This window comes from Pelophylax lessonae, assembly GCF_965119305.1.
Source record: "Pelophylax lessonae genome assembly, chromosome: 1".
In the NCBI taxonomy this organism is placed as follows: domain Eukaryota; kingdom Metazoa; phylum Chordata; class Amphibia; order Anura; family Ranidae; genus Pelophylax; species Pelophylax lessonae.
Window position 1 is genome coordinate 610,618,296 of NC_138768.1, and position 26,347 is coordinate 610,644,642.

The 26,347-nt window shown below is 39.5% G+C and overlaps 1 protein-coding gene across 1 annotated transcript in view; it reads right to left on the minus strand.

Annotated features, from left to right (window-relative positions):
- Positions 1-26,347, minus strand: part of COL25A1 (collagen type XXV alpha 1 chain) — a 613,974-nt gene that overhangs the window by 114,071 nt on the left and 473,556 nt on the right. Inside the window, exons 11-14 of the mRNA XM_082263198.1 lie at positions 24,127-24,171; positions 14,593-14,637; positions 13,267-13,293; positions 7,704-7,748 (exon numbers count right to left, since the gene is read on the minus strand). Coding sequence (XP_082119324.1) covers positions 7,704-7,748; positions 13,267-13,293; positions 14,593-14,637; positions 24,127-24,171 — 162 coding nt within the window. The remainder of the gene's footprint in view (positions 1-7,703; positions 7,749-13,266; positions 13,294-14,592; positions 14,638-24,126; positions 24,172-26,347) is intronic.

Genomic DNA, 26,347 nt, shown 5'->3' on the forward strand with positions numbered 1-26,347 from the left:
AAGGTTGAAATGTATATAATGTACACCTGCATATCTGGTGGGAATGCCCCATTACACGAACCTTCCCAATGCTTTTTGATGCACCATTGTTACCGAACCCAGACAATAGCTCTCCTGAACCACAAACCCCCTACTTTAACCCACCGTCAATTTCTACTACTGCTCTGCATCACCAGGGCTACCAAACAAACCATCGCAAAAGCCTGGAAATCCCCTACCCTATGCACATTAGCTACTAAATATAGAATCACCCAAGCCCTGATTCATGACAAGATAGAGGCAGTTTTACTTGACAGAATCTCAAAGTTCAAAAAACTCTGGAATCCTTGGGTAACTCACTTTTTTCCTCCTGGCTTTGACGAGTCCCTGTTACGTCCATAAACGCGTTGGCGATCTCCCACAACCCTTTCCCTAAATCAATTAACACACCTACCCCTCACCCGCCTCTAGAGGGTCCCCTCCTCCTCTCAATCCCTCTTTCCTACCCTCTGCCTTCCTCCCCCCTGCCCCCTTCTCTCCTCCCCTCTCTTTCCCTCTATCTATCTGCCCTCTCTGATGATCACTGTTCTAAGCAATGATTTAAAGTCACAAGTGGCTTTCTATCACTATTGTCATCTGTGATTAGCTACAGCTAATCACATGCTAAAGGGTGCCAGGTACCAGGTGATAGCTGTAAGCAAATCACAGCATCACAATAGTAAGCAAGCATTCATATATAGAAGTCAATTATGACTGTTTTCTTTACATGTAATCATGTGATCGATATTACTGGTCATAGCGATCACATGATACCCCGGCCACTCACAGTGGGCGGGTACTGAGCGCCATGACCAACTTTGTCCACAGGACACAACATCATGGGATTGTGCCAATACATATCCCATAGGGCGCACCAGTGTGCATGTGCGCCTTGACATACCAGGACGCCACAGTCCCTGCAACTGCTGCCCGCTCACAGTAAATGTACTGTGGTTAATGGATTTAAGTTATTGAAACCCAGAACTTTCTTTTGCAGTTTTTATGACACCCAAAGTCACTGTCTTTCCTCTTGTCTTTGTATTCCCTACATTACTGTAGATTCTTCCCAAACCTCACAGGACACATTTCCCGTGTAACGAGGTACCTTCTATAAGTGACAAGGATGCAAAGAGTTGGAGGATGTGGTTGAAAACCATTAACAAACCTGCCTTCTCTCATTACAACCCTCTAGAATTTATATTTTAAGTTTATATTCAAGTTAGAATTAAGGATTGGGTCTAGAAATGTCTGCCAGAAACACAACCCACCAGTGAAACCCTCCAAATTTTACCAATTACATATATCATCAGCGACTAAGCTATCCCATATCACATAATTGCCTTGTTGAAAGTAATCTGGTTTCTGGGGCCATCAAGATGCAGATGTGACTCTAAATGCAAGCTATTCCCAAATACATCTATTATAGGTTCATTGTTGTCTTATTATTATTAACCTATTCGAACACTGAAAATAAAGATCCAAATTTGTAAATGTAGTCATCCCGTGCCAATATAATTTTCCATATTAGAACAATTGCACTCATATTTAGACCATGGAATTTCTTGAAGCAATGTATTTCGGGTCACAAATTATATTTCATAACATTTATATTTGGTTTATCCCCCCCCCCCCCCTTCATGGATCCACAGTTAAGTTAGAGTCCATATTACCATAATTCACTATAAAGCAAACTTAAGTGTAGATCTGTAAATTTGAGTTAATATATGAATAGCTGTTCCTGATTTTTACATGTCAGCTAGATGTGTGGAATAAGTTATACAAAGAAACTTAGTAGCTAGAAAGTGGTTTAATTAGTCAGCAAATGGTAAACACAACTAATTTAAACCTTTTCAAGTAAGCAAGGGTTCCTGAAAGTCTGCCAAAACAGTTTTAGAAGCTAGACTGTAGCATATGGAAGCTAAAAACAATGATGGATTGCTTGGGTCGAGATAGAATTCACAGGCTATTAGGACTAAGGAATCAATATGTCTGCACCTGCTTCATCGATAGTGTACAGATTAATGTTTACTTGATACTGAAAATTCAATGGCCCATCAAGGACCCATGGTCCATTACTTTACAATAACAACAATGATGTTCTTAGAGTGAGCAGGTCAGAAAACACATATAATGTGTCTGTTCACTCTACTTTCACTCTAGCACCCTTCAGGAAGCTTCAAAAGTAGTTCAGCATTAAATAACTTTATTTGTATTGACAGTGGGAAATATCAAGGCAATCAAATATAAATTCCTGCTAAACTATAATTGGTCTAATCAAAAATCATAAAACAATAACAAAATTATACAAACTGAAAAAACGACATATGCTGAGAGGGATTTTATTATCTACAGTATCAATGCACACATTCGGCATCTCAAAGAAAGGAAATCTTATTTGGGGCTGTTATTTTGTTCTCAGTGCATTATCACTGCATGTTTTAATTGAACATATTCTTGTTAACTAAAATGATTACAGTTTTATTCCTTTGTTGGACTAATTGCATAGCTACTAATGTCAGATATAGATTTTGAAATATTTTGTCAAATCTGACAACTGTTCTCAAGAAAAATGCAGTCAGGTATCTGGTTTCTGCAACATATTTCATATAAAAAAATACTTTCTGGAAGTTATATATAGCTAAGGGAGGAGGGTGCATTACACAGTGGGTGCTACACAAAATCTTACTTTCAATGTAATGCTGGCAATGCAAGAAGATGGATGCTGCAGAAGGGGAGGGGGAAAAAACTCCATTACAGTCAATTTTTGATGCTGGACCTCCACCTAAAGGCTACACCTAAGTATACTTTATGCACCTCACTTTGTAAGTGCATATTACATTTTATAAAATGTTTTCTGGCAAAGTAAGCATTCTAAATTTATTCCACAACTGTCCATTCAAAATTTCTAAAGTCTAGTACATTTCTTACTATAACTAACTTTATACCTGCAGTTAATAAAAATCCAGTATTTTACTCTAGGTTCAGTTTGGTGCACTGAGGATCCCACATAGTTTTTCTTGATCTTGTTCTGCCTATTTTGGAACTTGGTACCCCCACTAAGTGTAAACCCCTTCCAATGGAAACTGGGAACTAAGGCACAGACAACCTTAAAACATACATTATTAGGTACACCTGTTCAATTGTTTGGCAACACAAATTACCAATCTGCCAATTACATGGCAGCAACTCAATGCATTTAGGCATCGCATCTAGATGTGGTGAATACGACTTGCTGAAGTTCAAAGCGAATTTCAAGATAGGGAAGAAAGGGGATTTAGGGGACTTTGAACATGGCATGGTTGTTTGTGCCAGACAGGCTGGTCTGATTGTTTCAAAAACTGCATATCTACTCGGATTTTCATGCACAACCATCTCTAGAGTTTACAGAGAATGGTCCAAAAAAGAGAAAATATCCAGTGAGTGGCACTTGTGTGGACAAAAATGCCTTGTTAATGTCAGAGGTCAGAGGAGAATGACTTATGGGCAGATGATGGAAAGGCAACAGTAACTCAAACAACTACTAGTTACAACCAATGTATGGAGAAAGCCATCTCTGAATGCACAGCACATCGAAGCTTGAAGTAGATGGGCTACAGCAGCAGAAGACCACACCAGGTGCCACTCCTGTCAGCTAAGAACAGAAAACCGAGGCTACAGTTCAACAGAAAACAAAAAAATGGTGTCTGCAAAAATTTGGGCACCCTGCAGAATTTATAGCATGCACTGCCCCCTTTGCAAGGCTGAGACCTGCCAGTGTCATGGATTGTTCTCAATCATCGTCTCGGAAGACCAGGTGATGTCAATCTCAAAGGTTTTAAATGCCCAGACTCATCTGAACTTGCCCCAACAATCAGCACCATGGGATCTTCTAAGCAGTTGTCTAGAAAACTGAAACTGAAAATAGTTGACGCTCACAAAGCTGGAGAAGGCTATAAGAAGATAGCAAAGCATTTTCAGATGTCAATATCCTCTGTTCGGAATGTAATTAAGAAATGGCAGTCATCAGGAACAGTGGAAGTTAAAGCAAAATCTGGAAGACCATGAAAAATATCAGACAGAACAGCTCGCAGGACTGGATTTGTGGTACACTATTCCACTATAAAGAGATACTTGTACAAATATGGTCTTCATGGAAGATTCATCAGAAGAAAACCTCTTCTATGTCCTCACCACAAAAATCAGCGTTTGAACTTTGCAAATGAACATATAGACAAGCCTGATGCATTTTGGAAACAAATTCTGTGAACCGATGAGGTTAAAATTGAACTTTTTGGCCGGAATGAGCAAAGGTACGTTTGGAGAAGAAGGGGCACAGATTTTAATGAAATGAACCTCTGTCCAACTGTTAAGCATGGGAGTAGATCAATCATGCTTTGGGGTTGTATTGCAGCCAGTGGCACAGGGAACATCTCACGAGTAGAAGGAGAAATGGATTCAATAAAATTTCAGCATATTTTGGATGGTAACTTGATGCCATCTGTAAAAAAGCTGAAGTTAAAGAGAGGATGGCTTCTACAAATGGATAATGATCCTAAACACACCTGGAAATTCACGGGGTATTACATCAAGAGGCGTAAACTGGAGGTTTTACCATGCCTGACCTCAACATAATTGAAAATATATGGATAGACCTTAAAAGAGCAGTGTGTGACAGACAGCCCAGAAATCTCAAAGAACTTCCTAAAGCAAAACATTTGGTTATCTATCATCTTACCAAACAGGCCCTAGAGTTTGCATAAGTGTGCTTATAGTATAGTACTTTTAAGGCATTTCAAGTATAGATCTGTAAATGCAGAAGAAAATCATTCAACTGAATGTGCTGATTTAAGACAACTTTTTCACCGTGATCAAGGTTAACTACGTTATTGGTAGACCAGAGTTTTTCCACAGTTCATTTAAAAATCAAGAGTCTAAAGTTCAACAGAAAGAGCTCTTGCAATGTTTTAGGAGACATTTGGAGATAATTACTTTGTTTCTACTTGTTACAGATACACATTGAGAAAGCCAAGGGATTTCAAGCCTGACCTGAAAACCCAACTTGATCTTATCATTTTCTCAAAGGAGCATCTGTTTGTGAGTTAGCCGTATTAACTTCAGTCAGTTCTACAGGCATGTATGACCCAACAATGGACATTCCCCAACTGTATATTTGTAAGCCTGCTTACATTATTTTCAAAGTTACAGCTGCATCTTCATGCTCATTCCATCCACCTGACTAGCACATGTTCAAATGCTTGATGTATTTAATCTCAAACATGTTAGCTTAAAATTATTTCATGCAAAGGAAATAACCCAATAAGAAAGATTTGCTAAAGGAATTTTAAATCCTCAAGACTGGCAATTTTCAGGTCACCACTAATATCCGGCAGGTTAATTGGATGCCATCATCTTTTTCTTTCTTTTTTGATTATAATTATTCGGTACTGTGTTATACATTTAAGAGGCAGTGCTTATAAAGTGCTGCTATAACTTAAAATGACACATGACAACCAAGGAACTAAAAAGACCCCTAAGCATGGTTTTTGCACATTAATGAAGACCATTGGACATCTGACTTTAGCATGAATTAAAATGGTATGTCTAGGCAAAAAAAAAAAAAAAAACATAGGCAATGCACATGTTTTGCCTCTTTAAAAATGCAGAAAGCATTGTAATGATATCTCTGCCTCATTTTTGGACTTTAATACAACTTTTGCTTATGTTACCAAGATGAGGGGAGATGAATGTGTTCTATTGTCCAGCAGGGGACAATTCAGAAAGGGCTAACAACAGAAGTGCAAAAGAGACAGAGTTGTCAGCTATCTACGGGAAAGTAGGAGCCCACTGGATTTCTGGCAGATCAACAGGTACTGTATATTTATATACTTAAAAAATAAATATTTGAAAAGTAAACAAGCAACAGATTATGTATACTGTAGATCCCTAACTCTAACTCTAATTTTTAATCCAAAAAATATAATATACAAAGAAGAAAGAAATGGTTTATGGAACTTCTCAGGTAATTATATTTGTACTAACAAAATAAATCATTTTAATAATTAATATAATAAATTATAACAACACAACTCTTAATTCGCATTAAAAATAATGTGCAAAATGTATAATCCCATCACACAAACCCATACTGTTCGCATTAAAATACGACAATGCCACAAATCCTCCTACAGCTGGTGTTTCAGCCATGGATTAGTCGTTTTTCAAAATCAATCCTATAGTCCCTATAATATAAGCAATAGGACATCAGGAAAAGATAAGATCAGAGTCTCATCACAACAAGGTTATAGAATCAGTATTATCCATGGAACATTAGAACTTATACACTATCACAGAGTTTTGTGGACTCAGAAGCTTTCCCGAAAATAAGGTAAGAACATCTGAAAGAACACTGTATCCTTGAAGCATGTAATCTATTGTACAAATGTAAAAATCAAGTTGGTGCTCTGTTTAACAATAAAGGCAGATACACAGATTATCAGTATCTGTTTGAGTTTAGAGCTCTTCACTAAGAACAAGTGACATAACACTGTATCTGTGTAAATCAAGCAGGTGCTTTCTTCGGCATAAAGAAATGGCAGGCACGCAGATATTAAGCTTTCATTTTAGTTTAGTGCTGTCTCCTTTTATATTATCGGGGTGGGTGGTAGGAGTAGATATAGTTGCAGGTGTGATAAGGGAGAAAGGATGGTGCATGCATTGATAGAAGGGGGGCTGCAGGTGCGGTACAGGAGGGAGGTTTGGTTGAGAGTTCAGTAAGGGGACGACCTAAGAGTGTGGGAAGGTGTGCAATGATAGGAGTCAAGTGAGGAGGTTTGCATGGGGCTGGTGGAAACAGAACAAGCACAAGTGATCAGGGGTGGTTGGATCTGATTAGTGGGTTGGACTGATTTTTTTTTTTTTTTTACAATCAAATTGACTATTGGAAAAGAAGAATTGGGGGGTTTAAGGGAAAGGAGGAGGGCAAATCATTATTGGAGACAGAATCCACCAGTAGCAAAATGAAACTCTGAGGCATATTCTTCAATGAAAAAGTAAATTATGCTAATTAAAGAAAGCTCTTAGGCTCCTTTCACATGGGCACTATAAAGCAGCCAAACCAGGCAGTTGAGGTGCATTTTACCTCACCTCAGCTGCCTGTCAAACCAAGCAATGGCCTCTGGACAGCCCCAAACACTATGTTGCAGCAGCAAAGCACTGACAAAAAAAATGGTATAGAGACACTGCAACCACATCGAATGGATGAGGTTGTGACACAGTAAACAGGGATTTTGGTGGAAAAACCTTTTTCACACGTGTGTGTGGAAAGTGGCATGTCCCCTCCTGATCATCTGCTGAGGGAAATCCTCTGCTGACATGCCAATCAACAGCTAGGCCAATGTAAAGGAGCTTTAACTTAGCTTTCATATTATTATGGATTATCAGCGAGTTTTTGTAATGTATATCCCTTAGGGTATGTTTACAATCTCTTTCTTTTTCAGATATAGTTTTTCTGTAAATGCAATAGTTTTAAAGAGACAAAGACAAAACATGGATAGATATGCATGTATTACAGGGCATGTTTTTTTTTATTTTTACCCAAACATACTGTACACTTTAAAATGGATTTTTGTTAGAGTTTTGTTGTAATAGGTCTCTGGCTCTTGGAAAATCCAATGCAACACAAAGAACATTCCACAAAAAATAAATACCTTTTCTCCATTTTCACCTTTAGGACCAGCTTCACCCATGTCTCCCTGTGAATAATAAAAAATATATAATTTGTACTTTCTTACCTCCCTTTACATGAGGGAGTGTAGATCATATTAACAATATGTAAAGGTTTGTGCTATTTATAAAGGGTTAAATACTCATATTTATAAAGCAGTAAATGTGACATTCACAGGTGCTTAGTCATTCCCTGAAATGTAAAACACATACACCAAGAAGATTCAACTGCAGTGAATATTTTGTGAGTGACACATTTACTACCCCTGTTAGTCTCACTGTATTTTTTTAAAATAAAATTCTCACATTGTAAATTAACATAGTTCTACATATTATAATGTAACATTGATTTGAAAGTCAGCTCAAAGAGTGACAAGCAACGAAAAAAAAATGTTTAAAATGTTTAGAATGACAGAAATTACATGCAACAACACTATCCAACATCTCTTAACACTGATGCCATTCAGCAGTATAAAGAATAGTAAATGTAACAGGGTGAGGCACATATACGATCCATTCAATGCACATACATTCAGAAAATCCCTGGTGACCTTAACTTATTGTCCCCCTAGATAACCCTTTATTTCCCCTCTGAAACCTCTTACCTCCAATAACAAAACAAATTGCTGTAGAAACAGGCAGGGCCACTGATAAGGGGGTACCACTAGGCCCCATCATTATAATCGGGGAGCCCAGTAGCTTTAGGTTTCTTTAGCAGGCAGTTTATATTTGCTTCTCTTCAGCTAACAGGTGGTTGTCAGGGTACCAGGAAACCAGACCACACAGGGATGCAGGTAAAATAAAGCAGTTTATTGGAGCAAGCAACAATAAACGCATAGCAAGAGTGAGGAAGTGAGAGCAGGAACATGCCGGGGTCAAGTCAAGAAGCGGTTAGTTGTCAGAGCCGTTGTCGAGTCCAGAAGTTGCTAGTCTGCCGATACCGGGTTGTCTGCCGATGCGGGGTTGTCTGCTGATGCAGGGTCGAAAGTCAGGAGAGTCGTCAGCCAAGCCAGGTCATACACGGAGGAACACGGTGAACAGAAGACTGCTAGCAGAGATGCACCTTGGAGCACAAAAACGCAAGGGCAAGGACTGCAACCCATCAAGTGATAGATATAGTCAGGTGTGCAGCATCATTACTCTGTGACACCCAGGCAGCAGGCAAGTTATGATGCAATCAGAGTTTATAAGAGGCAGCAGTCTGCACATGTCCAAGATGGCTGCCAACAGGAAGGCAAGGTAAAACCTTGACAGTACCCTCCCCTCAACAGCCCCTCCTCCGCGGAGAAAAATTTGTTTCTGAGGAAAGCGAGCATGGAAAGCGCAGAGAGGGGTGGGAGCATGAACATCAGCAGAGGGAACCCAGGAGCGCTCCTCAGGACCATAACCCTTCCAGTGCACCAGGTATTGAACCTGACCTCGGAATAGATGAGAATCCAAGCTGCTGCTAACCTCATACTCCTCATGATTGTCTACAGGAATGGGAGGAGGGCTAGGAAGTGAAAAAGTATAGCGATTGCAAACCAGTGGCTTCAAAAGTGACATGTGAAAGACATTGGGGATTTGCATGCCAGAGGGAAGACTATGGGCATAGGCCTTCTGGTTCACCTTACGGAGGATGTGGAAAGGCCCAACATAAGGGGGGTGCCAGTTTTGGAGTGGGCACCCTGAGATTGAGATTACGGGTCGACAACCACATCCTCTCCCTGACCTGGTACGAAGGAGAGGATAAACATCTCCGGTCTGCCTGGAGCTTCTGACGCTGTGCAGAGACTCTTGAATCTGCACCCAAGAGGAACAGAGGGCACGAAGATTATCCTCCAAAGCCGGGATGTCCTGTGGCGAGAACGAGTCGGCAAAACACAGCGGGTTGGAACCCATAATTGGCCATGAATGGAGAAATTCCAGAAGATGAGTTAATGGCAAAGTTCCGGGTAAACTCCGCCCATGGTAGTAGATCAACCCAATTGTCCTGATGGTCAGAGATATAGCATCGGAGAAATTTCTCCAGAGCTTGGTTGGAATGCTCAGCGGCACCATTGGACTGCGGATGGTAGGCCTGAGGAGAAGGAGAGCTGAATACCCAACTGGGAGAAAAAGGTGCACCAGAACCTAGAGATAAACTGGCTCCCACGGTACAAGACAATCTCCTTAGGCAACCCAGGTAAATGGAAGACCCCCTAGGCAAACATCGAGACAAGCTCCTGAGCAGTAGGCAGCCTCATAAAGGGAACACAGTGGCACATTTTGGAGAACTGGTCGACAACCATGAGGATAACTGTGTAACCTCGAGACACGTGAAGTTCCACAATAAAATCCATGGCCAGGTAAGAACAGGGATGCTCCCCACTAGGAATGGGATGCAGATTTGTACTGGGCAAAGACCGAACAAGCAGCCACATTCGCAGCACATCAGTGTGGAGAGATGACCACCAGAACTGACGGAAATATCCCAGGACATCTGGTTCTTACCAGGATGACCGGCAGTCTTGGAATTGTGGTAAATGCGCAACAGTTTGATGCGCAACACCTCAGTTACAAAACATTTGGCAGCAGGTTTCTCTGTGGGAGCATCAGGCTGGGCAGCCAAGATCCCCAAGAGAAGAGATTAAGTTGGTGCGAATGGCAGCCAGGATATGATCTAAAGGTATCACCAGTGTCGTCACGGAGTCCTCCCTCGACAACTCAGAATACTGGTGAGACAAGGCATCAGCCTTAACATTCTTGGAGCCAGGCAAATAGGAGACCACATAGTTAAAACGAGACAAGAATAAGGCCCATCTGGTCTGACGGGGTGTGAGCCTCTTGGCCTCTAAAAGAAACGTCAGAATCTTATGATTGGTGAGAATGAGAACTGGAACCACAGAACCTTCAAGCAAGTGTCTCCACTCTTTGAGAGCCAGGATAATGGCCAAGAGCCCTCTGTCTCCAGTCTCATAATTGCATTCAGCTTCTTTGTAGCAGAGGCAGGCACATTGAATACCCTACAAAAGGAGACAAAAAAACTCGGGTAATCGAGTATCACAGGATTATCTTTCTCCCATAGGGGATTCGCCCAGGCCAAGGCCTTGTCTGAGAGATACGAGATTACCTGGGGAACAATCTCATAATAAATGCCCACTTGGTTTAGGAAGCCACGACACTGACTCAGTTCACCCCCATAGCGCTGCAGAAGGGGGGCTGAACAAGTAATCCCTCTGGTAACAACGGCTCCAGCTGCAACTGCAGGAGCAGAAGCAGCAACAGGAGCAGCAGCAGGAGCGACAACAGGAGGAACCACCGGCCTAGCAGCACCAGAAGCAAGGTGCGCTGTGCAGGCAAGCAACGTCCACAACTCCTGAGTAAACTGACCCAAAAGTAGATCTTGTTGATCAAGCCTGGTAATCAGCGTGGGGAGCGTAGGAGTACCTGCATAGTCAGGATTCATGGCCCTTTGCCTACTGCCAGGGTACCAAGAAACCAGACCACATGGGGATGCAGGTAAAATAAAGCAGTTTATTGGAGCAAACTACAATAAACCCACAGCAAGAGTGAGGAAGTGAGAGCAGGAACAAGCCGGGATCAAGTCCAGGAGCGGGTAGTCATCCAAGCCAGGGTCGAGTCCAGAAGCTGGTAGTCTGCTAATGTGGAGTCATCTGCCGAAGCGGGGTCGAGAGCCAGGAGAGTCTTCAGCCAAGCCAGGTCATAGACAGAGGAACACAGAGAACAGAAGACTTCTAGCAGAGATGCACCTTGGAGCACAAACGCAAGGCAAGGCCTGCAGCCCATTAGGTGATAGATATAAACGGGTGTGCAGCATCATCACTGTGCGACAACCAGGCAGCAGGCAAGTGATGATGCAATAAGAGTTTATAAGAGGCAGCAGTCTGCACATGTCCATGATGATTGCCAACAGGAGGGAAAGGTTAGACCTTGACAGTGGTCCAGTATATACAGTATATTACATTTCCCTGAGCGTTAGAGGGATTATGGTGTGGGGTTGTTTGTCAGGGGTTGGGTTAGGCCCCTTGGTTCCAGTGAACAGAACTCTTAAGGCGTCAGCATACCAAAACATTTTGGACAATTTCATGCTCCCAACTTTGTGGGAACAGTTTGGGGACGGCCCCTTCCTGTTCTATAATTATTAATAGAGGTGTATTTAAAATGATAGAGACACAATATCAACCAAAAATCCAGAAAAAACACATGACACAAATGTTATAAATTGAATTTCAGTTCAGTGAGTAAAATAAGTATTTGATCCCCTACCAAAAGACTGGCTAAGGTATGTTCAAATATGTGGTACACAGATTCGTCCTGTCAGTTTAAGAAATTGCTCCTAACAACAACTCGTTATGTATATAAAAGACACCTGTCCACAGAACTTCTTTCTTCTATTTAAACCTAACCATCATGGGTAAGACCAAAGAGCTGTCTAAGGACTTCAGGGACAAGATTGTGGACCTTCCCAAGGCTGGAATGGGCTACAAGACCATCAGCAAAAAGCTTGATGAGAAGGAGACAACTGTTGGAGCGATTATTCGCAAATGGAAGAAATACAAAAAAACATCAATCGCCCTCAGTCTGGACCTCAATGCAAGATTTTTGCAAGATTTTTGGGGTAAGGAGGACCATGAGAAAAGTGAGGGATCAGTCCAGAACTACACAGGAGGAGCTTGTGAAAGATCTCAAGGCAGTTGGGACCACAGTCACTAAACAAACCATTGGTAACACAATATGCCGTCATGGATTGAAATCCTGCAGTGCCCACAAGTTCTCCCTCCTCAAGAAGGCACATGTACAGGCCCAACTATAGTTTGCCAATGAACATCTAAATTAATTAGAGAAGGATTGGGAGAAAGTGCTGTGGTCAGATGAGACAAAAATTGAGCTCTTTGGCATTAACTTGACTCGCCACCTTAATAGGAAGAAAAATGAGAACTATGATCCTAAGAACACCATCCCTACAGTCAAGCACAGCAGAACACTGAAGATAGGTCATGGATGGGTTTTCCAGCATGAAAATGACCCAAAACATACCACCAAGGCAACAAAAGAGTGGCTCAAGAAGAAGTACATTAAGGTCATGGAGTGGCCTAGCCAGTCTCCAGACCTTAATCCTATAAAAAATTTATGAAGGGAGCTAAAACTTCGAGTTGTCAAGCGACAGCCAAGAAACCTTAAGGATTTAGAGAAGATCTGTAAAGAGGAGTGAACCAAAATCCCTCCTGAGATGTGTGCAAACCTGGTAACCAACTACAAGAAGCAATTTACCTCTGTACTTGCCAACAAGGGTTTCTCCACCAAGTACTAAGTCATGCTTTGCTTGGGGATCAAATACTTATTTTACTCAATGAACTACAACTCAATTTATAACATTTGTATCATGTGTTTTTTCTAGAGTTTTGGTTAATATTCTGTCTTTATCATTTAAAATACACCTATGATAACAATTGTTATTATTATTATTAATATTATTATTATTATTATTAGGGGGGGGGGGCTATATATGACCTACAGTTATATATATTATTTTTGTTATCAATAATAGAATTACAAATATCTTACCTTTTCACCAGGTTCACCTTGATCACCCTAGAAAAAAAACGTTAACTTTATGAGGTTACACACAGAATAGACTAAATAGATTAAATACACAAAGCTCAAACACAGAATAAGGATCTTTTTTTCAGACATGTGACTATAATTGTTAAATCGTATTGGAAATTGCTAATAATAATAATACGTAAGAATACACATTCTTTGAGAAAGTCAACTGACGAGGTGACGTCAGACGCACATCGGAACCAGAAGTACCCTGGCTGCCATCTTGGAATTGTTCACTTTTTTATTATTAACATGTACAAGGGGAATAAATAGTTCAAACTGTTAAAATACTGCACTATGGTCCCTCATTATTTTTTATTTTTTTGCATGATACCATTGGTTACCTATTTTCTGAGCATTGGATGCAAAGGAATAGAGGAGTTTTATCAAGATGGATGATGCTGGAAAATAGGAAAAAAAGCAGACTCAGCAGCCAACCTCAAATTGTTTCTGCCTTCTAGAAATAGTGCTGACTTGTTGACATTGGTGTTGCCTGTGAATTAAACTCCAGGGTTGTCCAGCTTAGAGAAAGCAGGCATTAGTAAATGGGCAGCATATTTCAAGTATTTCTCTGGGACTGGACACTTCAGAAAATGAAAATTGTTATTGTGAAATTATCTTCCTCTGCACATTTATTTATGTGAAGCTCTGAAGCTCCCCCTGCTGTTTTTCCAAACCCTTCAAACAGGGTTAATTCATAAAAATGTAAAAAAAGAATGTAAAAGTTAAAAAGTAATTGGAGCTGTTATTTTATGTTTGCTACTTTCTGCAACCACTGCCACTGCTTTTGCTTAAGACTTACATAGAGGTGGGAGTACTTCCTGTGTCATAGCCAAAACACAAGGTGGGAGGAAATCCCTACAAGGTAAGGGAATCCCTTGGTGTCACCAGGGTAACCAGAACAAGTGTATTACTATTCTGGGGACAATCCAAAATGTGGGATTTTCTTTACTTTGACTTTCAATGATATTGGTAAACAGGACAAATTGAGAGGCTGAATCTTCCTAATGGAGTAGGGGGAGCAATAAAAACCAAACAGGTATTCTAATCCATCTCCACTCGAAAAAAGTCAAAAACTAGATAAAAAAAGTTTTGCCTTTAGTTATATTTTATGGCAGAATGTTCACTATTCTTTTGCCTTTTTACAATGTCAAGTACTTTGAGCTTTAATTCCAGTTCATGTGAGGATAAATCACCCTTGTATCAGACTTGCTTTGACAGCACAATGGAATAAAAATAATTATAGTTTTATATGCTGTAGCTGTTGGCTGCGTGTTTTCAGCTCACCTTCATCCCTTGTATGCCATCTAATCCAGGTGCACCTTGATCCCCCTAGAACAAAAAAATAACGCAACAATAACATTAATAAAATGTCTCAGTGTAACACATTTCACAAATATATTTTTGTATATTTTAATAATGCATCATTGAAGGTTTTATGTAGGCAGAGCTTTTAAATAGGTGTACATTTTGAGAAGATAACGTTTTCTAGGACATTGAATTTTAACCTAAATCTTGAAACTGTTTAATTAGTAGTATTTTGTGCTGGGGAATTATTGTATTGTTCAGAGTACTGTCCTATATGTTCAATGTGCTAATTATAAATTGCAAAAAGGGAAAATGAATTGCCAGTGTTAAAAATCTGTGAAGTATGAGTAAATACTAACCAAGCGTGGTGTTACACTGCTGCTAGTAAACTGGCCCAAAACAAAAAAGGACTTTGAGAAAGATGTGTACAAAATATTATAAACTTTACTGGTACATAAACACCAACACATCCTACTTAAAAAAATACACACTAAGCCTGACCCCCAACCAAAAAGATTAAATAGTATAGCAGGGCCCCACCAAAACAAAAGCCTACTGAAAAAAAATGTATTACAAATATCACGGTGTAAAATCGCTGTCCCAGTGTGGGAGCTCTAATAGAAATACAGACTAAACTTTGCCATGGTGCCTGAAAACATGGTCAATTTCCTATCTTTTGTGAGATACAGTATCTCACAAAAGTGAGTACACCCCTCAAATTTTTGGGAAATATTTTGTTATATCTTTTCATGTGACAACACTGAAGAAATTACACTTTTCTAAAGTAGTGAGTGTACAGCTTGTATAACAGTAAATTTGCTGTCCCCTCAAAATAACTCAACACACAGCCATTAATGTCTAAACCACTAGCAACAAATGTAAGTACACCCCTAAGTGAAAATGTCCAAATTGGGTCCAATTAGCCATTTTCTCTCCCCCCGGTGTCATATGACTCGTTAGTGTTACAAGGTTTCAGGTGTTAATGGGAAGCAGGTGTGTTAAATTTGGTGTTATCGCTCTTACTCTCTCAAGACCCTTTTATTATTTTTACAAGACCCTGAAACTGAGCTGCAGCATGGTGGCCAAGACCATACAGTGGTTTGAAAGGACAGGTTCCACTCAGAAGTTGAGTGCACGTCCTCAGCGTCATATCCAGAGGTTGTCTTTGGGAAATAGACGTATGAGTGCTGCCAGCATTGCTGCAGAGGTTTAAGGGGTGGGAGGTCAGCCTGTTAGTGCTCAGACCATATGCCGCACACTGCATCAAATTGGTCTTCATGGCTGTTGTCCCAGAAGGAAGCCTCTTCTAAAGATGATGCACAAGAAAGCCCGCAAACAGTTTGCTGAACACAAGCTGACTAAGGAGATGGATTACTGGAACCATGTCCTGTGGTCTGATGAGACCAAGATAGATCTATTTGTTTCAGATGTTGTCGAGCGTGTGTGGCGGCAACCAGGGGAGGAGTACAAAGACAAGTGTGTCTTGCCTACAGTCCAGCATGGTTGTGGGAGTGTCATGGTCTGGGGCTGCATGAGTGCTGCCGGCACTGGGAAGCTACAGTTCATTGAGGGAACCATGAATGCCAACATGTACTGTGACATACTGAAGCAGAGCATGATCCCCTCCCGTTGGAGATTGGGCCGCAGGGCAGTATTTCAACACAATAACGATCCCCAGCACACCTCCAAGTTGACCACTGCCTTGCTAAAGAAGCTGAGGGTAAAGGTGATGGACTGGCCAAGCATGTCTCCAGACCTAAACCCTATTGAGCATTTGTGGGGCATCCTCAAACAGAAGGTGGAGGAGTGCAAGGTCTCTAACATCCACCAGCTCTGTGATGTCGTCATGGAGGAGTGAAAGAGGACTCCAGTGGCAACCTGTGAAGCTCTCGTAAACTCCATGCCCAAGAGGGTTAAGGCAGTGCTGGATAATAACGGTGGCCACACAAAATATTGACACTTTGGGCCCAATTTGGACATGTTCACCTAGGGGTGTACACACTTTTGTTGCTAGCGGTTTAGACATTAATGGCTGTGTGTTGAGTTATTTTGAGGGGACAGCAAATTTACACTGTTATACAAGCTGTACACTCACTACTTTACATTGTAGAAAAGTGTAATTTCTTCAGTGTTGTCACATGAAAAGATAAAATAAAATATTTACAAAAATGTGAGGGGTATACTCACTTTTGTGAGATACTGTATATCATGGCAAAATATGCAGTGTATTGTGGGCACCACATTTTTCCTACAGTTAACAGGTAGATAATAGGTCATTCACAGAAACAAAAACTCAAGCTTTTCATTTGTCTTCTGGGATTTGGAAACATTGGAATAGCATAAAGCATACATTTCTATTACACAGAACAGATTGCAGATTTGCAAAACTCTTGATTTGATTATGTTATTTTGCCATTTTAGAAAAAAAAGTGTTTAGCCCTTAATAATTCTTTGTCTTTTTGCTGTTTCTTAATGATCATCACGTTGTACATGAACATAAATCCCTCCAAGGAGATGACTAGACAGTGCTCATACTCCCAGGAGGCTGGCTAGGAAAGGAGGTTGTTTCTCTCTATAATACCACCTTATGATAGGATGGTCTATAATCCTGGACCAAATGAATGCATCTTTGTAATAAATAATAAAAAATCAAATGTATTTTTTTTTAAATGCAACTAATTTAGGTACCTAAAGTAGTCTTTTTTAATAACATGTACAGCAGCACTGAGTGAGAGAGGAGAGCCCGCACTGGGAGCCAATCAGGTATACTGCATGGAAAAATGTTGTCAAGGAACACGATGATAGGAAGAAAGAGTGAGTAGAGAGATGATCTCATTAGTCTGCTGCTGCTCATTCACTGTCAACAGGTTGGGGCAGAGGGATGTCAGATATCAGCAATATATTTTATATTGCAATAGAGAAAAAACGTGTTGTTATCCTTTTGGCATTGCTGTGTAATGTGGTAGTATAAACCTAAGGATTGGATGTATTTTAATTGTGTGTTTAGATGCAAGACTGGAGTTCAGCTTTAATGCTCTCATTATTGTTATAGTCCACTTTACTTCCTATAAAAAATAGTTTCTCCAATTTAAATGCTCTGTATTACCACCCCTTGATTCAGAGATGTTCTACATTCTATTCGCAATGGCCTTAACATACTGAGCATTACATCTATTTATCAGAGGCACAACCTAATATGAATCCTGCAATATTCTCTCATGTTTTAAAAATACTGTCAGTTGTTGATCTGTACATGACTACACAACAGCCAATGAATGAAGCTGTAGTTGCCCCATTGTAACTGTGTCAACTACAGTGTATGTAGTACCGCTCTAACCTGATATTGTTATGGTTATACCTGTAACAATTATTTTAGTTTCTCTAATCTATTCTATGATCTATGATTCTATGATTCTATGATGACAGTTTCTAGATATCTATTCTATGATTCTATGATGACAGTTTCTAGATATTAATCTTTTCTATGATCAATATCTAATACAATAATAACTATTTTAAAGCATACAATGTTTGTGCCAGTACTTTCTACAAATGTCAAAATATATTTCTGGTATGTTATTTATTGTACCTTTTCTTTAAATGTGCCCAGTTTCAGCGTTTGGTGTATGATTGATGGACCTAATGTGATCCACTAGACGCTAATAAAGAGGGGTTGAGTTACCTGCAGACTTCATTAGGCGAGGTGGCGTTAACATACTTGCTGAGCTTGTGATTTTGCATTTGTCATTGTGCTGATAAAGACGAGGTGGTGTCTTGATGGTTTATGACAACTTACAGATAAAAATACACTTTTAATAAAGCTGTGTAATTGATATCTCGGCTCAGGGTCTTTTCAGCTCCTGGCCGATTACATTTTGTCATATTATTCAGACACAGCTGATGATTAATTATTGGTAAGATGAAATATAAGAGCTACGGATGTCTGCTTGTGAAATGTTTATGTAAGAACATTGAAACTATAGAACATGCAATGCTCTAAGACAGGGGAAATTTACGTTTTATCCTTACTTCTGTACACTTTTCACCTTCAACTAAAATCTTTTTTTGGGGTGAGGGACAGCCAAGAGAAATTAGACAGGAATTCTCAGCAATATTTCCCAGCTGACTAACAATTTTGTTTAGCATTTCCCTTCATTGATGATTTCTTCCCTACCTTTCAATAAAAGCATTCGTTGTAGTAATGTGATACAGTAATTATATATTATTCACGTGGGGGAAACAAGGACATAATACCTCAATATGCTTGACCTACCCGTATGTATAAGAACAAAGTTTAGTTTTCTTAGTCCCTTCTTCCGTATGTTGTAGACATGCCAAAAATGTATCAACTGAGAAACCCAACAGACAGCACTGGGGCTCTCTGTTAATGATGCTTCCATGGTGACCTCTGATTATACATAATAAAACATAGATTAAGTGATTAAATAGTGAGGAGAGTCTAAATGCCTGTTTACAATCCGGAAGCGATTTTTAAATTAGCTGGATTGCATAGGGTATATATTGCTAACATGCTTCATAAATAAAGGCCAAGTTCACCCAAAATAAAGTTTAAACTGTTGTGTGTAAAATTAAATGATAAAGAACCTGCCTCAGAAAATATGTCTCTAAGAAATTATTTCAATGGCAAGGTAAATCTTTAGCTTTAGGATTGATGAGTGTAATGCATCCCCACATTATTTTTCAATTTATTTTATTTCAGCCTCTTTATTGTGTTCCTATTCTACAGATTTTAACATAATTTAAACAGAAGGAAGTAAAGTAAAAAATGTATACCTAACTGCTAGGGAGAAAGGCCCGAAGAGATAGAAGCTAAACCCTAGTTAGATCAGAATCTTGGCACAGTGGTCAGCAATGCTGCCTTTCAAAACATTGTGTTTCTTAAGGGGACTTTGACTTCCTCTTATAACTCAGTAGGTGACTACTAACTCATATGGTTGCTGACTACATTTAACTACTTCCTGCAAAATCACGTACCTGTCTGTCATTTTGCTGAAATGGTTGTACTGAAATGATGCCTGCCGGTCGGCTTTCTGGTAATAACAACTGATGTGGCTGATCAGCTGCTCTGCTTTTATTACAAGGAGCAGGAGGGGACGACACCCCTCCTGCCGCCTTCCACCACTCCGCCCGGGTCTCCTGTCCCACCGGCTAACACATCCTCCGGCTGGCTGGAGTCCTGAATAAAGCCAGATTTGGCTTTGATCGGGTCTCTGATGTAGAAACCCGGAAGCTACGTCACAACGTCACCTCCGGTTTACTCAGCAGCCAGCGGTGCTCATTTAAAAAAAAAAAGACAGTATTCTAAAACGCAGATCTTGGCACTTTGAATACTTTTTAGTGCAGAGGAGGGGTTTTGGAGTACCTGTCACTGCCTATTACTGTCACAAGGAATGTTTACAAACCTTGTGAAAGCAATAAAAGTGATCAGAATTAGATTTTTTTTTTTTAAAGGAACAGTGTAAAAAAAAAAAAAAATAAAATGAATAAGAAAAAAAAAATGTCCTTAACGCATATGTATTTGCACTTGATTCAGATTAGGATGAATTATTTAATTTATTAATTTACTATTCATTTATTTATTTTGCAATATTGCACAGTTTTCACCCACCTGCACAAGAATTTTGGCACCAGTCACTTTATATATTCCGATTTGTGCTGTGTGTCCTTTTTTGTCATTTTTTAATTACTTTTGAACAGCAGCATTTTGGATTGAGGGTAAACATCATACATCCATAGCGCAGTATTAGTACACATTTTTGACTTTCTCAAATTTGGCTAAACAATTCCTGTGTTGACATACAGTGCATCTGGAAAGTATTCACAGCGCTTCTCTTTTTCCACATTTTGTTATGTTACATCTTTTTCCAAAATTGATTAAATTTATTTTGTTAAATTCTACAAACAATACCCCATAATAACACTGTGAAAGAAGTTTGTTTAAAATCTTTGCAAATGTATTAAAAATCCCATGTACATAAGTAGTCACAGCCTTTGCTCAATACTTTGTTGAGACACCTTTGGCACCAATTACAGACTCGAATCTTTGTGAGTATGATGCTAAAAGCTTGGTACACCTATTTTTGGGCAGTTTCTACCATTCTTCTTTGCAGGACCTCTCAAGCTCTTTTAGGTTGGATGGGGAGAGTTGGTGCAGGCCATTTTCAGATCTCTCCAGAGATGTTCAATCAGGTTCAAGTCTGGGCTCTGGCTGGACCACTCAAGGACATTCACAGAGTTGTCCCATAGTCACTTCTTTGTTATCTTGGTTGTGTGTTCAGGGTTGTTGTCCTGTTGGAAGATGAACCTTCGTCCCAGTCTGGGGTCCAGAGTGCCCTGGAGCAGGTTTTTATCAAGGATGTCTCTGTACATTTCTGCATTCATCTTTCCCTAGTCTCCCAGTTCCTGATGCTGAAAAATATCCCCACAGCATGATGCTGCTAACACTATGCTTCAGTGTAGGGATGGTATTGGCCAGGTGATGAGCAGTGCCTGGTTTCCTCCAGACATGACGCTTGCCATTCAGGAGAAAGAGTTTAATCTTTGTTTCATCAGACCAGAGAATTTTGTTTCTCATGGTCTTAGAGTCCTTCAAGTGCCTTTTGGCAAACTCCAGGTGGGCTGTCATGTGCCTTTTTCCTGAGGAGTGGCTTCTGTCTGGTCATTCTACCATGCAGGCCTGATTGGTGGAGTGCGGCAGAGATGGTTGTTCTTCTGGAAGATTCTCCTCTCTCCACAGAAAAGCACTGGAGCTCTGTCATAGTGACCGTCGGGTTCTTGGTCACCTCACTGACTAAGGCCCTTCTCTCCCAATCACTCAGTTTGGCTGGGCGGCCAGGTCTAGGAAGAGTCCTGGTGCTTCCAAACTTCTTCAATTTACAAATGATGGAGGCCACTGTGCTCATTGGGACCTTCAATGCTGCAGAAATGTTTCTGTACTCTTCCCATGATCTGTGCCTTGATACAAACCTGTCCCAGAGGTCTACAGAAACTTCCTAGGCCTTCATGGTTTGGTTTGTGCTTTGACATGCACTGGTAACTTTTGGACCTCTTAAAGACAGGTGTGTGTTTCCAAATCATGTCCAATCAACTGTATTTACCACAGGTGGATTGCAATCAAGTTGTAGAAATATCTCAAGGATGATCAGTGGAAACAGGATGTGCCTGAGCTCAATTTTGAATGTCATGGCAAAGACTGTGAACACCTATGTATATGTCATGTTTTCGTTTTTTATTATTAATAAATTTGCAAAGATTTCAAACAAACGTATTTCATGTTGTCAATATGGGGTATTGTTTGTAGAATTTTGAGGAAATTAATGAATTTAATCCATTTTGACATAAGGCTGTAACATAACAAAATGTGGAAAAAGTAAAGAGCTGTGAATACCTTCCGGATGCACTGTATATACCACCCATATGCTTTATCTATTCTTTAAGTGTAGGAAGGTCTGCAGACTTCCAGTGTTGAATAATAAGTTTGCGAGCCTCTTCTCCTATATTTTTATCTAACTAAAATAATAGGTTTGTACTCACTTAAAGCTTTACTATTTTTTATTTTTTATTCTATACTGCGGTGATACATTTATTTTAACAAACCAAAGTATCTCCTGAAGATGTGATAAGTGCGTCCCATGTATATGTACGAGTGATGGACTAGAATATACCAGCACTGGATAGCAAAGTGGTAAAGCCTGTTTTAGGCAGGGCCGTAAATGGGACTGTTAGTGGATAACTAAAACACAATTGGAAGAAATCAGGCCAGACAGTTATATTCATGGTAGCCTCAGAGAGGGTTTAAAAAATGAAGTAAATGTTTAAAAAGTTTTGAAGAAGGATTTGAAACAGTAAGGTAAGCATCTGTAAGCGATAAGTAAAGAATGAAAGTTTTATGGTTTGTTTCCAATTACAAACTCATTCAGGATGGAACAACTCAATACGAAAGGTCATATGTCAAGATGGATGACATGATCCATATCATTTTGGCCCCTTTACTAAGCTCCTGTGTTTCTTGCAGATTTTCCAATTCAATTAACCCAAATTCAATTAAATAATTCATATTTAAAAATAACTTCAACATTAATTATTAAACTGAGTACAGCTTACTGTAATTGTAAAAACAGCAGTTCCAAGTGACGTAATGCCAAATTAAGATGTTATTGTTTAGATCTATCTATCTATCTATCTATCTATCTATCTATCTATCTATCTATCTATCTATCTATCTATCTATCTATCTATCTATCTATCTATCTATCTATCTATCTATCTATCTATCTATCTATTGTTTGTGATCTTGTAACTATAAGCCTAGAAAATTGTAAAAAAGACTTTACAGATAAATGGAACAGATCCACAAGCCTGGAATGCATTGCAATTTATTCATGAGGCAGCTCATGATTTTTCAAGCTGCTGGACCTAAGTCCATTTTGTGCCTGTTCCTCTGTGGTTAAACAGTAGCCACAGAGCCTTGGCTGAGCATACAGCTTTAAGCAGCAAATCAGCTTGCTACTTCTTTGCCTTTCAGCAAGGGGAGCAGTTTGCTTCGCGGCTCGGGTTTCAAAGTGAACTTGGCACGCAAATGAACACTTTAGGGGATGCCGGATTTGAGAGAACCTTGAGCTGACAGATATTTAAAGGACCACAAATGTCTTTTCTGTCACCATATTTTCTTTGATATAATGAAAAACATATGCATGTGCACTTCCAGCTAGACTTCCTAGAACATTTTTTGCAGATCCTCTTAAAATAACTGAAAAATACACTGAAAAACACCATTAAGCTGTACCTAAAATATCTACATAGCTCATTTTAAATTTATAGGAAAAAAAATACATCTTTGTAATTGCATTGAAACCTGTTCTTTGTCAGATACATTTGCACATATTTGAGTTTTTGTTTCTGTGTGTGTATACTCTTCCACACCATGTTATACCCGAACTCTTAAAAACACTCTTACCTGACTAAGTTCAAGCTTTTATTGTTCTGCTCACACATAGGGGTTGATTTGCTAAAAGCAAATAAATGGTTCACTTTGCAAGGAATTTTTCACTTTATAAGGGAATTTTCCCTTAGCTTAATGAATAAGGTGAAGCCCTGTTCCATCATCCAATCATGTGCAAGCAAAAATACTGTATGTTTTATTTTCTGTGCATGTGCTTAGGTATTCTTCACAAAATAAATGCTTACCGCATTTACCGAGCTAAAGAATAATCCTTTTGAAAAGTGAAAAAAAAAATTGAAAAGTCTATTTCCCTTCAGTAAATCAACCCCATATTGTGCACGATATAGTGAAAGGATAGACACAAATACATTTTTTAGAATGGTTTCAGGTACTGGATAGTGTCCAAACCAGGCTCTCATGGCAGAGAATATAGATGAAAGTATTAATTTGTATTTATTGATTTAGAAAGCTCTTTCTTTCAAATATCTGTCCACACTATGTATTCTCATGTTATTCAGCCCAATGTTGTCTCACGTGGGGGACTATTTTACCTTTAGTCCGTCAAGTCCTGGGATTCCTAGCTCTCCATCGGAACCCTGAAAGTAGAATAAGATAAAACAACTGTCAAGCTTTGTTGCAGTCTTTATTTATAAACACACTATATGATAACCTAGGTAAAAGATGTATCAAAATTAAACCTTTTTTTTTTTCTTTAAAAGGATATAAAAAGAATAGATGTAAACCAAATAATTTTTATCTGCGCACCCTGGATTGGTCCCACAATCACCGTGGGGTCTTGATAGTGCAACTTATGTGAATATATTTAAATTGATAATGTGAATCACTTTAATATCACATTATTCAAATGTATTCCATAGTTAATACAAAACAGTGAATTATTATTGTGAATCAACCTATATGACAATGATAATAATAAAATTGTGACAAATAAATGAATAAAGTGAGGCAGCAGGTTTCTAAGCCAATGTGGCCAAGTAATGTGAAATGATATATTGCTATAAACTAAACCGCACCCTCGAGCACTAACACATGCTAATAATATTGTCCATCAACACCACTGAACTGTGGTAGGTGACATATTCGTGAGATAATTTCAACTCCTCCAAAACGTGAATAGTGATGAATGATCCTCCACCACCTGAATCTGGGATGCCTACTCACCAGAAGTAGAAATAATTATGCATATCTAGCCATTGAGGTCTCCCCCACGCTAATAGGTGTCCTCCTCTAATAACACTATTCCAGTTGGTCTCCAGATTATAAATCACAAAATATAAAGAACAGAGGGCTTCTCATAGTGTAGTAATGCCTTTTAATAGGTACCCGCATAAAAGATTAAAAACTTACAAGATGTTGTATGCTATAAGGCCATTCAGTATAGCAGGGACTCTGTTCCACGTTCCACCTGCGTTCCAAGTAGAGGAAGTGATGTGTCACATTGTATTAACCCTATGTGCATTTCATCAGAGCGTCCAACTTCATCAGGGGTCACATGTGACATGTGACATGATTTAGTAACCCTACGCGCGTTTCATCAGAGCGCCCAACGTCATCAGGGGTCACATGTGACACTATTAAGAGCCCTCTGTTCTTTATATTTTATGATATATAATCTGGAGACCAACTGGAATAGTGTTATTAGAGGAGGACACCTATTAGCGTGGGGAAGACCTCAATGGCTAGATATGCATGATTATTTCTACTTCTGGTGAGTAGGCATCCTAGATTCAGGTGGTGGAAGATCACTCATCACTATTCACGTTTTGGAGAAGTTTGAATTATCTCATGAATATGTCACCAACCACAGTTCACTGGTGTTGATGGACAATATTATTAGCATGTATTAGTGCTCAAGAGCACGGTTTGTTTTATAGAAATATATAATTTCACATATATGAAATATACATTCGGTGCAAAACTGTAGAGATAAACAATGAGTAGCAAAGGAATGAATTCTACAAATCAGTAATCCAGTGAACATGAAAACTGAGTATCTCAAATTATTATTTGTATGTTCCTTACATGTTTTTAGTTTGTTTTTTTTTGCGGTTTTCATAATATACTGTGTGTGTGTGTGCGTGTGTGTGTAGATAAATATATATATACCTAGATTATCTACACAATGGGGTTCCAGGGTTTATGTCTGAAATGGGGGAAATAAACTTTTTGTTTTCTCAGTTCATATTACATTATGGCCTAGGCCAGGAATATGCAAACTGTGGCCCTCCAGCTGTTGCAAAGCTGCAAAAGTCCCATCATGCCTCTACCTCTATGTGTTATGTGTGTGGCTGTCAGAGTCTTGCTGTGCCTCATGGGAGTTGTAGTTCTGCAACAGCTGAAGGGCCACAGTTTGCATATCCCTGGCCTAGGCCCTGGAGCCCAGAGACTTTGCCTCTATTTCAACTAATTCAAGGTCTTCCTCATCTTAACTGTTAGAAAAAACTCTGTAATTAGTCAGATGACCACAGGCCTTTTTATGTGTGAGTTGACTGATGCTCAGAGTTATCTTTCATACTCTCTGCTGTCAGAGACTGTTGCTTGCTAAAAAGGCTTACAACTTGTACTTTACAGAAGTTTACTGCATGACAAAAAGCAGCAAGGGTTATGTAAAAAGAGCCCACAGCAGCAGTGACTTTGTTTCCGGCAGGCTGACTCTCATTGAAACTCCAGACAGAGGTAATCAGGAGGAAGGGGGTAGGGTAAGGAGGAGGAGTCACTATTGTAACTTGTGTGTGTAAATCTGGGTACAGC